At 38.8% G+C, this 15,056-nt stretch overlaps 1 protein-coding gene across 4 annotated transcripts in view; it reads left to right on the top strand.

The window, feature by feature from the left end:
* The window catches only part of LOC131801786 (uncharacterized), a 29,217-nt gene extending 14,643 nt beyond the window's left edge, over nucleotides 1-14,574 (top strand). For all 4 annotated transcript variants that reach the window (XM_059120730.1, XM_059120731.1, XM_059120733.1 and 1 more), the window contains exons 3-6: nucleotides 3,164-3,251; nucleotides 4,762-4,847; nucleotides 10,273-10,380; nucleotides 14,175-14,574. In XM_059120730.1, the coding sequence (XP_058976713.1) occupies nucleotides 3,164-3,251; nucleotides 4,762-4,847; nucleotides 10,273-10,380; nucleotides 14,175-14,252 (360 nt within the window). In that variant the 3' untranslated portion in view covers nucleotides 14,253-14,574. The remainder of the gene's footprint in view (nucleotides 1-3,163; nucleotides 3,252-4,761; nucleotides 4,848-10,272; nucleotides 10,381-14,174) is intronic.
* Nucleotides 14,575-15,056: the final 482 nt, after the last annotated feature.

Raw genomic sequence — 15,056 nt, 5'->3', positions numbered from 1 at the left:
GCTTTATTGGTGAGTGGTAAATTGCTGGCCGTATGCACGCCGCCAACCCTCCAAGGCCGGGCGAGGTGCCGCACCAACAGCAATTAGTAGGAGCTCAAGCACCACACAATGACTATTTGGTCGCGCTTGGTTATGTTGCATGCATAATGGCATAATGGCATATAATGTATGTATGTCAGAGCCACCTCCAGCCCCCGTTCAGTTCAGTTCAGGTGTCGCAGTTGGCTGGCGGGCTGGCTTCTTGTGTGCTGTGTTGGAAGTGTTAGCCCGTTATGGCGCCCAAGTACAATGTCGAATCCGTACATACTACTCGGCTCGTTCTAATCACCATGGCTGCATGAACGAAAGTTATGCCATTGCCATAGCTCCCCTGCGCTCCCGAACGAAATAATGTATCGCCTTTGTTGTTGGCTCTTCAAAATGATTCGTTAATGGCTTTAAAATGTCTAGCTTGTTCGTTAGTGCGAGTGTTTGTGAGCATTAACACAATGAAGGGATACATTCTCCGCCATGTTGCCAACAACAATAACATTGAATGGGGCAACATCAATTCCCCGTAGTTTAATCATTTAAATATTATTAAAATGGATTACCATTTAAGTTGACTTGAATGTTGATTGATCGCCAGAAGCAGGAATTTCATTTGCAAAGCATAATTCGAAAAACATTTTGTGCTAGTTAACTTTTCGAATTTAATATTGCATTGTTCGCGTCGGGTCCGACAGACTGCATCGATTCTGAGTGTGTGCAAATTCTTTAATCAGGCCAATTGAACAAAAACGAGGAAAGAGATGTGATGGGATGGGGGACAATTTAAAGCAAAACAAAATCGAACTGAGAGCGAATAATTAAGGGGGTGGGGGGTAAGAGCGAGTAATGGAAATTTATGAAATACCAATTTATTGCAGCAGTCTTGAATGGTTTTTGTAGAAAGACATTAGAACAAATCCATTATACAACAACAGTTCTACAACAAGGAGAACAAAAAGAGACAGATTCATCGCTAAGTTGTTGTGCGTAATGACATTGCGTGTCTGCGAGAGCAACAAAGATAAAACGATTACCTGCGATTAAAATTTGTTTACAATTCGCGAAGCAAGGGTATTGCATTTTTTGTTGGCTGCTCTTTTTCGGATTTATTCACAAGATCGAAAAAGTACACTTGCAAAGATTCCTTTTTAATGTTTAATTCAGGCCTCTTTGAAATGGCAACTCAAACATAAAATCTCAAAGCCAGGAATCTGTCCGATAAGTTCTACCCAAAAGAAGAACTCTTCCATAATTCCAATCGAAAAGCCGTTTTTCCGGTCAAACTTTGTGATCGTATAGAAATACAAACTTTTAGACATCGAAAATGTTTACGTTCCTACTTAAGTTGTTACGGTGCGTACAGCAATACTCACTTTCTCACCAAAATATGGTCTGTTGTACGACCGGTCCTTCCCAATGTGATATTTTCATACAACGCTCGTAACATAGTAATTGCGTTGTGTACAAAAGTACTCACGAAAGAATACGGATCTCCTTTGCTCATATCATTATACTAGGCGGATGTCATTATAACAATACATACGCATGCATGCATGTATATGTGCACGTACACACATACTATTTTTATGGACATAATAATGATGTTAAAATTGATTTAAATTCAATTAAAAAGAACGTGGAATTTAAATAACGAGCCAAGGCTTTTCGGCTACATTTGGAATCTGTAATGCCGTTGGGGAATTATGTTTCGGCAAATAAAAGCATTCACTTGTATGTATCTATGCGACTGTCTGTCTATGTTTAATCCTCCGTATAACGCTTGGCCAGACACCATTCATACAAACCTGTCCGCACGTACCTACAGACATGCAGGTCAAATTTATAAGTTATTACGTAATGAATTTGTCGTCCTAAATTGCATGAGGAACTGACCTTTAATCTCTTTTAAGTGCATTAATGCACAAACTCGTACTTTAGCGTATTGAACCCTTACATTCGGCCAATATTAATATTTAGGGGCAGAAAATAATGCTCATACTTTTCTAAATATTTTTTATTATCATTTAAGAACGTAAACTTTAAAGATTCGATTTTATTCTATAAAATCCGCAGATTCAGATTGATATTCAATTTATTAAAATGGGGTTTCGATTGACAGTTCTTTTGTCGTTCTGATGTTGTACACATGCGGTCAAAATATTACTTAAAATCGTTTAGCAAATCGGATTTCCTACCTGAATATTAGGTTCAAAGCCGTATCTGAATATGAGACTTACCTAACTTAAACTTACAACTTATTCAATTTTATCTTTAATTTGAGCCCAACGATTGCCAACAAAGTCCTGCTCTATGTTTGAGCCAGCGTTCGATTGAATAACAAACCTATTCCCTGAAAGAATGTTTTCACTAAAACATTGATTTACGGTGTTCCCAATGCCACAGATAGACAAAAACAAACTTGAATTGGTTCTCCGATAACATATGTCCGGCCATTAATTTATCTCATCGACTCGATATAGTAGATATAGTTGTTGATGTTGTTTCGTTAGCTTTGCTTTACGACGTGGTTATTATATCTAGGAACAAATGGCGTCTCTTAATATTATTAATGAACTCAAACTACGCTCAACAAGAGATGAAGTGAAGAGGAGTAACAAGAAGAAGAAGAAGAATGTGAATGTGAGTCGAGTAGCTTTTTATTTATATTGTCGAGAAAATAAATTTATTTTTTATGGCTTTTCGAGGGGGGGGGGATTTACGTATGTGTGCACGTGTGTGTGTTAGAGGTCCAGATTTCAAAACAATTTAATTTGCATGAATCTACAATAAATTTGGAGCTTGGCTACGCATACATCGCTGCATGTATCGAAATTGTAGCACCTTTATTGCTGCGGGAGAAGGTGATTCAGGTAGAGCCGTTATGTAAACAACAACATACATGAATAATGAATTTGTGCTGCCCAAAAGCTGTAGCTCTTGGCTATGGGGAAAGACATTATTAATGATAGCCACCATCGCTGAGCGGTGAGGACAAACTGATAGCAATTATTTAATGAACAGCTCAGGGTGTTTCCCTCTGCTCCGCACCACCCACGACGAGTACACATACACTCGTATGCTTACATATGTATATGAATAAATGACCAATGTGTGTAATATTCTTTCCTTACAGAATATATCACTGTTGATTGTCCTGATATACTCATGGCGTATAAACATCAACATAAACAAGTCCGGCGACTTGGAGGATGTCTACTATGGTAAGTAATTCATTAGGCAATAAACACTCACATAAGCATGCACACACACACACACACACACACACACACACACATGGGCAAAGTTGCAATGGTCACACACTCGGGCACAGGCGTCCATCTATGCCTGTGGAGTCAGCCTATGGGCGGCATCCGTCTCCAACCCCGCTTCTGTACCGCAAAATGCGGGTACACGAGTAATTGACTCAACTGGAAAATCAAATTTGTGTGTATGCGTGTGCGAGTGTCTCTCGATATCGACCGTCTGAAGTCTATTGGCATCTTCAATTAAACGGACTATGATTTGGTTAACGAGATTGGGCAAAGAATGGTCGGGTTGTGTGTCTGTCTGTCTGTTTGTCTGTCTGTCTATTCATCCATGGAATTGATAGAAACCACAACTTGCCAACTTGTATCGTTTTTGTTAGATGCACACGATAATCACAGAATGTCCTTCAATGGCCAATGTATAAAAATACAACAGATGCCCACAACCGCACCGATACGGAGAGAAACTATTGTGTGCTACCAACGGTGCTGTTCCTCCGCACGCCGTCATTACCATTGCCCACACGAAGCCATGAAACAATGGCATGCAGCAACCACCCAATGCAAACAAGAAATTTTCCCAATGATGATCACGACGATGATAGCTGAATGCATCAATTCCCAGTTGCAATCGAATGACATGCAAATATTGAGTTGGCATCCGTGTCAAGAGAGCATTGCTGACAAAATCGATGTGACCGCAAATCTACCAATCATGCTGGTACGCTCTCAATGACAATAGTGGCATTGGCATCGGAAGTTGTTTATTTTTTGCGTATGTGTGTGTGAGTGTGCGATTCGACCTTAGCAAGTGGTACGAAGTGTCGAGGGGTAGTCCAGTGAAGTAAAAGGATGCAAGAAAAACAATTCCCTCCACATATTCGAGGATATTAGAATTGAATGTGTTTCGGATTAGAGATGCATATTAAAGGGTTTTTTGCCACGCACCACATACCTGTTTACAATTAAATCCCCCAAAGGTCTCAAACCACCCCAAGTACTATCATGTGGTTCTCTATTCGCGACTGTACACACATATACTATAAGGTTTCTCATCCGAATCGCCCTTCGAAGTTCGACCAAAATCAATTGACTTACAGAAGTTACTAACATTAATGTTAATAGAAAAATTCTGCTATTAGCTGGTCCGATTGGATGACTTCATAAATCGTCATGTCTTGTGGTACATGCATGTTCAGCTCAATATTTAATGCCAAAAAGAAGCATTTTGATTTTCGATCACCTCTTTTGCAGTCCAAGCCGATTTAAAGCACCATTGTCAAAATTGATAACATGATGTGTGCGAAAGGGTTTCCTTGAGTTCAACTGTACAACAATTTGGGCGGTACACCGGCCTACTCTTCCGACGCCCAACCGACGCGACTCATCCGACACACAAATTGCAACTTACAAAATATGCACGTAGTTTAATAACAAAAATTGAAATTTTCTCGACTATTTTCAGGAGTCCAAATTGCCTATTTCGCCATAATTGGAACCCAAATGTCAATGATTATTCTGAGCGTGATGCTGCTTTATGGAATCCTTAAGGTAATTTTACACAGATCCTATTTCAAAAACAACATATTGTTGTCACCCTTCGCCTGTCGCCAAATCACAATTCGCATTGCCGATACAAGACGTTCGAGAATGCTCATCCCCTGCTGCACAGTGGTTCAGAACTTAATTTTATCGACTTAATTCTCAGTTTATTTTTTTATCACATCGAAAGTAGAACTGAGGTAGCCAAAAACTTAATATTTCAAATAGAGGACATGATGTTCCCTTACGGAATTACATCCCATTTGATATTCGATCGAACATCCCTAAATGCGATTTGAATTAACTCTGAAGAAACTGAAAAGAAAAATCAATTGTATTTTTTTTTTTTTTTGAATTAAATTCATCGATAACCAATAGAAAAAACTGGAACACATCACATCTCGGAGAAAAGGGGAAATAAACAACAATTACTGACTGTTAGAACGTTAGACAACGCTTCCGAGTCACTGTGTGCCGAACGAGATTCAATTCGGAACGAAATATGAGCGAATGTAAACTAACTACTATGTTTTTTGTTTCGTTGGTGTTGGGGTCCTTGCTTTTTTCCGACCAAATTCCGTCGGGTGTTGCAGATAACAACTGAATTAGAACAACAACAGCAAAATGTACGAAAAAAGAAAACACAAAATTGATGAAAAAATATCATCCTGAACATGTATTGACAGTCTTGTTTTATGACACAATACAAATTCATGCTGACGCATGCACACACACTCACACATACATACATACATACATTGAACCGGATATGGACTTGAAATAGCGCAGCGCAGGGGGACGAGGGCAAAACAAGAAGATGTTTTGCGTTCAAAAATCCCTATAAAAATTTGGTTTATTGCAGAAGAACGAGCGACCCCACAGCAGTCAAAGGCAACAGAATTCCCATAAAATGAAAATGTATTTCATTTTGTAGATATTAAAGTATTACCCAACACTCGTACACACATACATGTGTGCGGGCACTCATCGGTATATGCAAGTGTGCATGAGTGGATGAGCATTTCTTCTCATAGCTCTTAAGGATGGTCTGAACGTACTGTGGCGTATAGGTATAGGGCAACTGAGGAGCTACGACGAACAGACAGGATTCTCGTGCGGACCAAAAAAATGAAACGAAACGTACATTGAAGCGCTTGTGTATTTGTGCACATGCACACTCATCTCTGGAGGACCCTTGTGCAGTGTACACATATAAAGAGTCAACTGTAATCTACCCGATACACACCCACGTCGAGCTGACGAACTCACACACCGACGCAAAACGCTCGAACAATGATGGTTTAATGGTATCGCATTTAGCATTTTTATTCTCTTCAATTGAGTTTTTTCCTGACAAAGGGATCTGATTGAGATATGTGTATGTGCGGACCCAAGTTTGTGATGTCTATTTCATTTGCATAAAATTAATTTACTTATTTTGGTTAATGCTTTCTTCGATTCGAAAGGCAACGCCAATGTCAGTCAAACGCATCACAGGGCAAAAACTGGGCAACGATGTACAAGACGGGGTTCCATCGACTTCAAATACCCTTCAGCGACATGGCATGACACGACGCTCTCTCATCTCTTCCCATCGATGCTGTCGCGTAAAGGCAAACTTTCCGAGCAAAGGCTATCAGCAGCGCCGAAAACAGTGCAAGCGGAAAATAAGACCCTCATTGGGGCAGCATAAATTAAGCGGATCTCAAGTAGCCAAATTAGAATTGGTTAATGAAACATCTTGTTTTGCATGGCCACGAGCCACGGCGCTTCCCACAGTGACGTAGCAACAAATCCAACGGTTTGACGACCAACTTTTGACATTTCCAAGTAAACGTGCTTTCCCAACAAAAACAAGCAAATTGCCACAATGATAGACAAATGTCATAAATGGCGATTAATCACAAGATATTTTAAGTTATGAGGACTTGATGTCAATGAAATTTGAAGAAATAATTGTCTTCGGCTACGGCCGGAGGATTTTCGAAGAATTTGTTTAAGTATTCAAGTAATGCTGAATAATGAAGTACCTAAGCAGCTTTAAATACTCAAAGGGTACAAAGGGCAGTCCAACATATAAATGTATTGTTAAAAAGTGTGGGGGAGAGTTTGACATTTTTTAGAATTGGACGGTTGATTTATTATGAATTTCGAAACGGATTGTCGAGGCGCTAGTGAGACTTTTTATAATGAAATATCGGCATCTAATTTTGAAATTTAATAATACTAATACTGGCACTTCCAGAATTCCCTCGGTGGCTGTTAGTCTATTCCACATGGCCGTTCGAGGGTTTAAACAGAATTTGAATACTATTCAAAAAACAAAAAAAAAAAAAACAAGTAAGCAAAGGCTACAGTCGAGCGAGGCCGACCGTTGAATACCCTACAACACTATAATAAACGATACAGTTTATATAGGCGAGATACTCGAAAGAATTCCACAAGATATTGTGACAAATAATAAAAGAAAACCATCAGGTTTCGTTCTCTAATTTTCGAATAATAGCAACTTAAACTTTTCCAATTTATTGGAAGATGTTGCACGTAAATGGTCTTCCTAGATCTGGAACCAATATTTCCCAAAGACCTATAATCTCTCAGAAGTGGCAAAAGATTAACATTTATTATTGGTTTTTGACTGAAACGCATCTATATGAGATACAGACATTTGACTATATTCTTCAACGAAATCAGCGGTAACGAAATATTCAGAAGTGCGTCTTTCCTGTATTTGTGAATTCTCCAAAAAGTCACTGGAATGGCCATTTTCGTATTTTGTCTACAAAAGTTGGCAAACTACTTCACACATTGAATATTTTTGGATGGAAATCCAAAACTGCTTGGCTTTTGCAATGCCCGGTAACCCCCATTCAAATGTGCGTGAGGATCGGGCAATAATTACGACCACTCTAACAATTTTGCAGTTTTTTTGGTCCATTTCAACCCCTAAATATATGGCGATCATCTCAAAAAAAGAGGAAGCTTCTATTCTGACCCTCATCTGACCCCCATGCAAAATTTCGTTAGGATCGGGCCATAAATGAGATCTGTATATGATATCCTGATATCCAAACTACTTAGTTTTGTTAGCTGTAGAAATATTACCAAATGTTTAATTCAAAATGAAAATATGCCAAAAATGTGACAAAATTGAAAAAAATATGAGAAAATTTTAGAAAATCAATATTTTCATCTTTAGAGATATATTTTTATGCGATTTTTTAGACGTTGTTTCTTTCCTGCCAAGAGGCCATTCTGAATTAATGAGAACTGTCGAAATCAGTTCAGCCGTTCTCGACATATAAGAGATCTTTCAAGCATATCTTCTTTGATAGGCATATATATCGCACATATTTTTCTCTATATCCGTTTTGTTGGATGTTAACATCAATGTAAAGATCAGAAGTAACCTTGTCAAGACTTTGTGATTTTGCCGGGATTTAAAATATTCGCGGTTTAATGAAAAATTTTGAATTTCAACACAAAAGATATGGTCTATTTTACCCGCTAAATATTATCCGATTATCCCCGCCCTAAACTACTAAACTACCCTAAACTACTAAACTAGCTACATGGGAAGTTCCGCGTCGATTGGTCTATAATTGCGACCTGTATAGCTACTGCAAAATCCGACATTTTTTCAGTTTTTGGTCCATTTCGACCCCTAAATACTATGCGATCATCTCCAAAAGAAATAGGGTTCTACTCTGACCCTAGCCCCACCTCCATTCTAAGTTTCGTGAAGATCGAGCCATAATTGCGACCTGTAGAGTGATTACAAATTAACATGGACAGAGGGACAGACGGACGGACGGACATACATAGCTAGATCGACTCAGCTCGGCGAGCTAGGAAGACCCATACATACTTTCCTATGTGGGAAATCAATATTTCGAGGTGTTACATAATTTTTTGCCCAATCAAACTTATAATACATAGTGTTGTAGGGTATAAAAACTGTGTCATAAAACAATTGTATTCAGGTGTTCCCTATGCCCTATCTTTGAAATAATTGTACCATATGTGCACATAAGAAACTGGTGAAGTGAACTTAATAGATTCCCTTACCAACTGATCTTCCTCCCCAATTTACATTGCATCAAAAAGAAAAAAAAAACGAAGTATAAAGAGATCATGGTAAAATTATGAGAGGCTATCTCATGCTTATATACATTTCATACCCTCAGCCATATGGCAACAGAGGGAATTAAATTTCAATTGAAAATTGGTTAAAGAAAATCATTTTAATTTCCCTTTTTCCGAGAACAAGCATGTTGACTTCTTTAGTATATTTAGGACAATATACATAAATTAGGTCATTCAATCAACGCTATTTTTTAATCTTACAATAAGTATTTCACAAAGGGCTAATTCCTGGCACAATTAAGAAGGTACTGTTACGCAATCACATGTTTACAATTTTTTCAAAATCATTCATTTGACAACATCTCATTGCCAAAATATCTCTATAAATCCATTGTGTATATAAAAATCAGAGATGGGAACCTATTTTCTATCCAACGAAATTTGAGAAGGTAGGATTTCAGAAAATGAAGAATTGGATATGCTTATTTGAAATGACTTAACCTTCTTCATTTTTTAAAGATATTAATCTTTAATTTTATTTGAAAATAATAGATGTGTTCCAAGTTAAAAAGGGACGCCAATGCTGATTTGGAAAATCAAATTATTTCTTTAAATCTGCAATGAAAATAATGTTTTGTCAGAATCGTGATTTAATAACATGTAACAATTTGTTTCCGTAGATATGCAAGACCACGTGAATGAACTGACAAGCAGCCCTGCAACGTTCTCCATTCAATATTAGAATAGATAAGAATAATTGTGTGTCTGCGATGAGGTTAAGATAGATTAGTTTTAGCAGACAAAACAAAGTTTATAAGTGCGGTTGTAAGATTTAGAAGATTTTCCAAAAGAATTTTAGTTTTATGTAATTCTTTTGTTCCTCTTCTATTGAGCTTACGATCTCGTCACTTGGGTAAAAAATGTTTTTTGTCATAGAAGTTATTTTTTAAATAACTTCTGGGGAGAATATCCCAGACAAGAAACAAGGGATCTGATGAGGATTGGTGGCTCTTTCCGAAACCTAGGTATTCCCTGCCTTACCCCCTGGTAAACATTACCATCGTTCTCCACTCATAAACAAACGTTGTTTTTATAAAAACAACAATAATGGGATTTTGCCTGACGATTTTGCAACAACAAAATACTATAGTATCCCAAACAAGCAAGCCAAACACTGTTCTAGTACTTCAGGAATATATTCTTTAATGAAAAGCGGAATCTAAGCTACATCCAAAGAACTTGATTGTTCTTTCTACACTTGTATATCATTGTAATGCCCCAGAAAGTTGTCAATCTCGCAGCAACAATGCCTTCTGCTATTGATAATATTTTTATTTCATTCAAATAGGAAAACCCTGGTCTAATTGTTCCGTGGATCATTGGTTACATAACATTTATGGCACTGGAAGCAGTCGCAATGGTGTATTCGAACGTGTTGCGGGATCATGTCAACAAGGTAAGTTGTTCGATTGGTAAATTGAGGTATGAAGTTCAGTTCTAGTTTGATGCTGTTCGACAAATATATTTACAAAACTATAGTGACATGAACTTTTGAACTTAACCCTAGGTCCAAGTTGGGCTTATTGTTATCTACTCCCTTCGACTAAATTTGAGAGTTTCTTCAAAAAAAAAAAAAAAAAAACTCTCCCCGCTTTCAACCACTCACTGACTGTAACAATAGGTTTGCTTGTGCCGAGATGGCAATCGACGAACCGTAGTATACAAGAACATGACTGACATTCAATCGATGCTGCAAATAAAGCTCACAAGCTGTGGTCTACAAATGCAAATAGCCAGAGGCAGTCTCTGGAAAATGATTAAAAAATAGAAAGACACGGTAGAATAAAAAAAATATGGAGTGTCGTCATTGACCTTTCAAAATATAAAAGAATGGGATGGGGCAAAAAGTCCAGTGTGTGGACATGACTGGCGGATTTATTTTTACGTAGCGGTTTACGACTAGTGTTCTGCAAAGAGCTTACCGAACATACGACCATAGATTGACAATGAATAATGTCGGCATTTGAACAATTCAAATTACTAAATCGAAATCCCGATAGTGCCGTCTTAACTCACCAGCAACATTGATCTTCAAAAAAAAAAAAAAAAAGAATAATAATAGTAATAATAACAAAACAACAACAACAACAACAACGACATAAATAAAAACACACAATAATAATAACAACAAGGACGACCTTTCTTTGCTTGTTTAGGTTTGAGGGAGATTTCATTGACCGAAATAGAAATGATGCGACGATGACAACTTACTTTTCCCCATACAAAACCAAAACCAACTGAAATTTATGACCTTTTTAGTTCGCCACTTTCTGGCTAACGAAGTGTGAACATCGTTCGGACCTCTAGTTGTTTTGCCAGGCACGTTCCTTGCCTTTGTCGAAGGCGTCGTTATTGGAATGCGGAGCACAAAGCGATAATAACTCGTCCTGTCTGTAGTTGTCTTTGATGGAAACATCAACAACAAAAGTTTATCGTTATCCAAATACTAGAGGGAGCAAATAAGATATGCAAAGGCCTAAGGGTCTCGATGTCCGGACTGCACAGTGTTTATAGAGTGGTTGATAGGCAACATCAACAACCGTACAGCAATATGTTTTCCATTATTGTGGAAGACCAATCCAAATTTGTTATTAGAATTGCGCCATTCAGTGGTATTTGCAGATGCAGAAAATGATGGAAATTCCGTTGGCATTATTTGCTGTGCCGTTAAATGTCAATGAAGTCATTTTTATGGGCCGACCTCTATTTCAGTTTTTGAATATTTTGGCTTGATTTCTGCGACGTGCGGCGGGGAAGAAATCGGAATGAAAAACTCATTTCGAACATCTGTGCTGGGAAACTTTTTAGGAATTGATAAACAATGATAATCATCAGGCCGACTAACTTGGCACCCACACAGACGGACAGACGGACAGACAGGCAGCACCAGTCAGCACGCCAGCCAATTCACCAGCAAACAATGGAGTCGGCCGAGCAAAGTCAAACAATAACAACTACAAGTTGTGGGAGGATGGGGGGCGGAGCATACTCAAATACTGTTGCTACTTGTTAATTGTGCTGCAGTGCGACGGCCGAGGACGCCTAAGCACCAGTGTTTTTCTTGTTTTCACTCTAATTGTGTTATTTTTGTTGGTTTTTTGTTCTGACATTCCCTTTGAAATTGAGTACTCTTCCCTCTGAGTTGATGATGATGACGATGCCTAGAGAAATTCATGTGGAAATTTGCATACCACTTTGCCGCAAAAACAAAACAGTTTTTCGAAACAGTAACAGCTATGGCGGCGACAAGAGTAGGGCTTTGGGTAAAGAATTTCTCGAGGAGTCTAGAAGTTTTTGGTTGGCTGGGCCAGATGATTTAAAGTCATTGATTAGGAGGGGAAGCCTGGCGGTGTCATCGCAGAATGAATATTCCGTGGACTTGTAACCTATGATTGACGTCTTCACTTATACCCAGACGAAGCGGTTGAGTTAAAATCGATATGACGAAGTTTGTTCACATTCATTAAAGGAAGGGAAATAACTAAAATATTGTAAATTGTGTAAAAACGCGGAATTGGAAAGGGTCGCGGGTATATTCAAAAGTCCCAAAATATTCAGCAGGATGTGCTTATTTGAAATGAGGTTGCCTTCCAGACACTACCATGCTATCACAATGAATATACCCATCTGAAACGTGGGTTGATTTAGATATTTTCCACCGTGCTTAGCTCCACATAAAATGTTGGAATTTGTCATTTATATTTTGAAACCATTTGCAACCATTTTTCGTTCGTTGTTGTTAGAAAACCTCACATTTTTAGAAAGCCTTCCAAGCGGAGGTAACTATAATTTAATAAAATTTTGAAGTCTTGTGATTTTAAATCTGTCTCACCAACAAGCTGAGAATTGAGCTTTTCTGAACTTAGCTTTATCAATTAGAATAAGACATGCAAATAGAGACTGGTTTTGGAAAAACGGGCTGGAGCTGGACGTTATGGTGATTGTTACTCATCGTTTGTATGCTAGAGCTAATGCTGGGTTTTACAAAAATACAGGAAAATTGAATAAAATGGCAAATGATTAATACGTCGAAACTTGAACAGCTTGCGATTCCTGGCAACTATAATGGTCTGATGTAAAGCTCATATTTCCCTGGCAATAAGTAACTTTCGTAACTTTCCCATGAACACCAGAGATTCCTGACCCTGGATCAATGATTCTCACAAACCCACTGACAATAATAATTGTCTAACGTAAACCGGGAGTCAGGTTTTTCTAGAAACCTAATTCAAATACGAACAATACGGAAAACTCACAGAAAAACTGACAATGACGATTTTTCAACAATAAAAATAATTGACATCACCCGACACCATCAATGCCAGGCGAATAGTGAAAGTTTACAACAGGCAATTTGTTTCCGCGCCACTCCACCCTTCGTTGGGTGGCAGCTAAAATAAGAATCTGTCGTCACATCAACATGGCTCACAGTATCGGTGATGTAATTGTGACAACACCGCAAATCACTCCCCCGATATTTGGGGGGAATATTAGATAATCTATTAAGCGGTTTTAATTGAGGGTTAGTTGTTCCCGGCAGAACTGAGCCTTTTGCAATCAAACTCTTCGCCATTGTTTACCTGTTTCAGCCAGCAATATTAGAGTGATTTGCAAGGTTCACTGGGAATTTGACCGTGCTTTATCCGCGGCGCAGGAGGGGCCTTTGGCAGCAAAGAACTCATTATGGTAATGATTGCTGCTTGTTGGCATCCCTCTGCCATTGGTATCTGTGGAGGAGCAGGATCGGCGATGAATGAAATCCACTTCGAATATTAAAGGAAAGAAATAGACTCGGTTTAGCAGCCAACTTGGTTAGGGCGGTGGAAAAAAGTTGGCGTTGTTGAGGGTCAATCGAGTAACGAACATTTGAAACTTTCGCTCAAGTCCATAGCAAAGTACGCTTGTAGCCGGGCGAGTGTTAGTGCATTTTTATTTGAACTTCGCTTCGTGGAAGTGGTGAGGGGGTTTGTGCACAGGATACTCTGTGTGCATAGAGTGAAGTTGCCTTCCATGCTGCCTCACATTGCAAGCGCCTCTATTTGTTTGTGTGTAGGCAGGCAGGTAGGTAGTACTTTGAAAGTTGAATCGAAAGAATAATAATAGCTTTACTATAACACCCCCTCCCGCTCCGCTCTCTTCCTCACATATTTTTACCTACCTACATATTTATTCTTGTGTCCTATTTTTCAGCAATTCGATGCGATGTGCAAAGCGGAAGTGGCATTTTTTATAGCTCGCGCTTTCATAAACGTAAGTAAAAGAGCATAAAGGGTGCATGGCATGTTTGTTTCCTTTTTTATTTCGCTTTCAGCGATTTTCTTTCATTTGTGCGACTTTAAGTCCTCAGTATTACTTATTATTTCATTTTCCAAATGACCACAAACACACTTCATCCACATCCTGCGAATCGATGGACTTTTGGAAAACTCTTTGGACACAGCTCACAAACCAGTAGTTAACAATGGGCAGAGCAAATGCAAATAGGCTATAGAAGTCGATGTGAGTGGAACCCATGAACACCTCTGCAAGCCATGCGAATGTCTCGAAGACCAATATCAGAAGATTTAAGGTCAACCAAGGTGTCATATGACTTGGAGAAACCTGAGGGGACTACGAAATTGATGACGTGGAAATAGATTTCGGAATACTTACCCTGACCACAGCATAGCACAGCATTAGCCAACAATTAAACGTGACCAACGATCCCAATAAACGACACCGTCTCAAGAGGGTCAGCGGTAGGACGTGATATTTTCTCAAACGCCAAAGGGATAGCGGTTTACTTGCTGTTCGAAGCAGGGTCACAAACTCATACAGGCTATGAATCTGGAAATGGTCAAAGGTTGACTTTGTTCACGTTGGGCTGCAATACCAACCGATCCGAAAATGCTGACAAGGAATACCAGCCAATAGACCAGTGGAAACCATGTTTTTTGACAAAAGGGTTTATCCGCCACAAACGATTTTATATCTTCCCAACGCGCTTTCGGAGCAAATGACCATATGGTGTAAATTTCACATTCGTCCTCTTTGTCGCCATGGGTCTCTGTGGCCAGATTTAAATAATGCCTA

Source organism: Musca domestica, unplaced genomic scaffold (genome assembly GCF_030504385.1).
Source record: "Musca domestica strain aabys unplaced genomic scaffold, Musca_domestica.polishedcontigs.V.1.1 172, whole genome shotgun sequence".
Classification (NCBI taxonomy): Eukaryota; Metazoa; Arthropoda; class Insecta; order Diptera; family Muscidae; genus Musca; species Musca domestica.
This window is presented reverse-complemented; position numbering and strand designations above follow the sequence as displayed.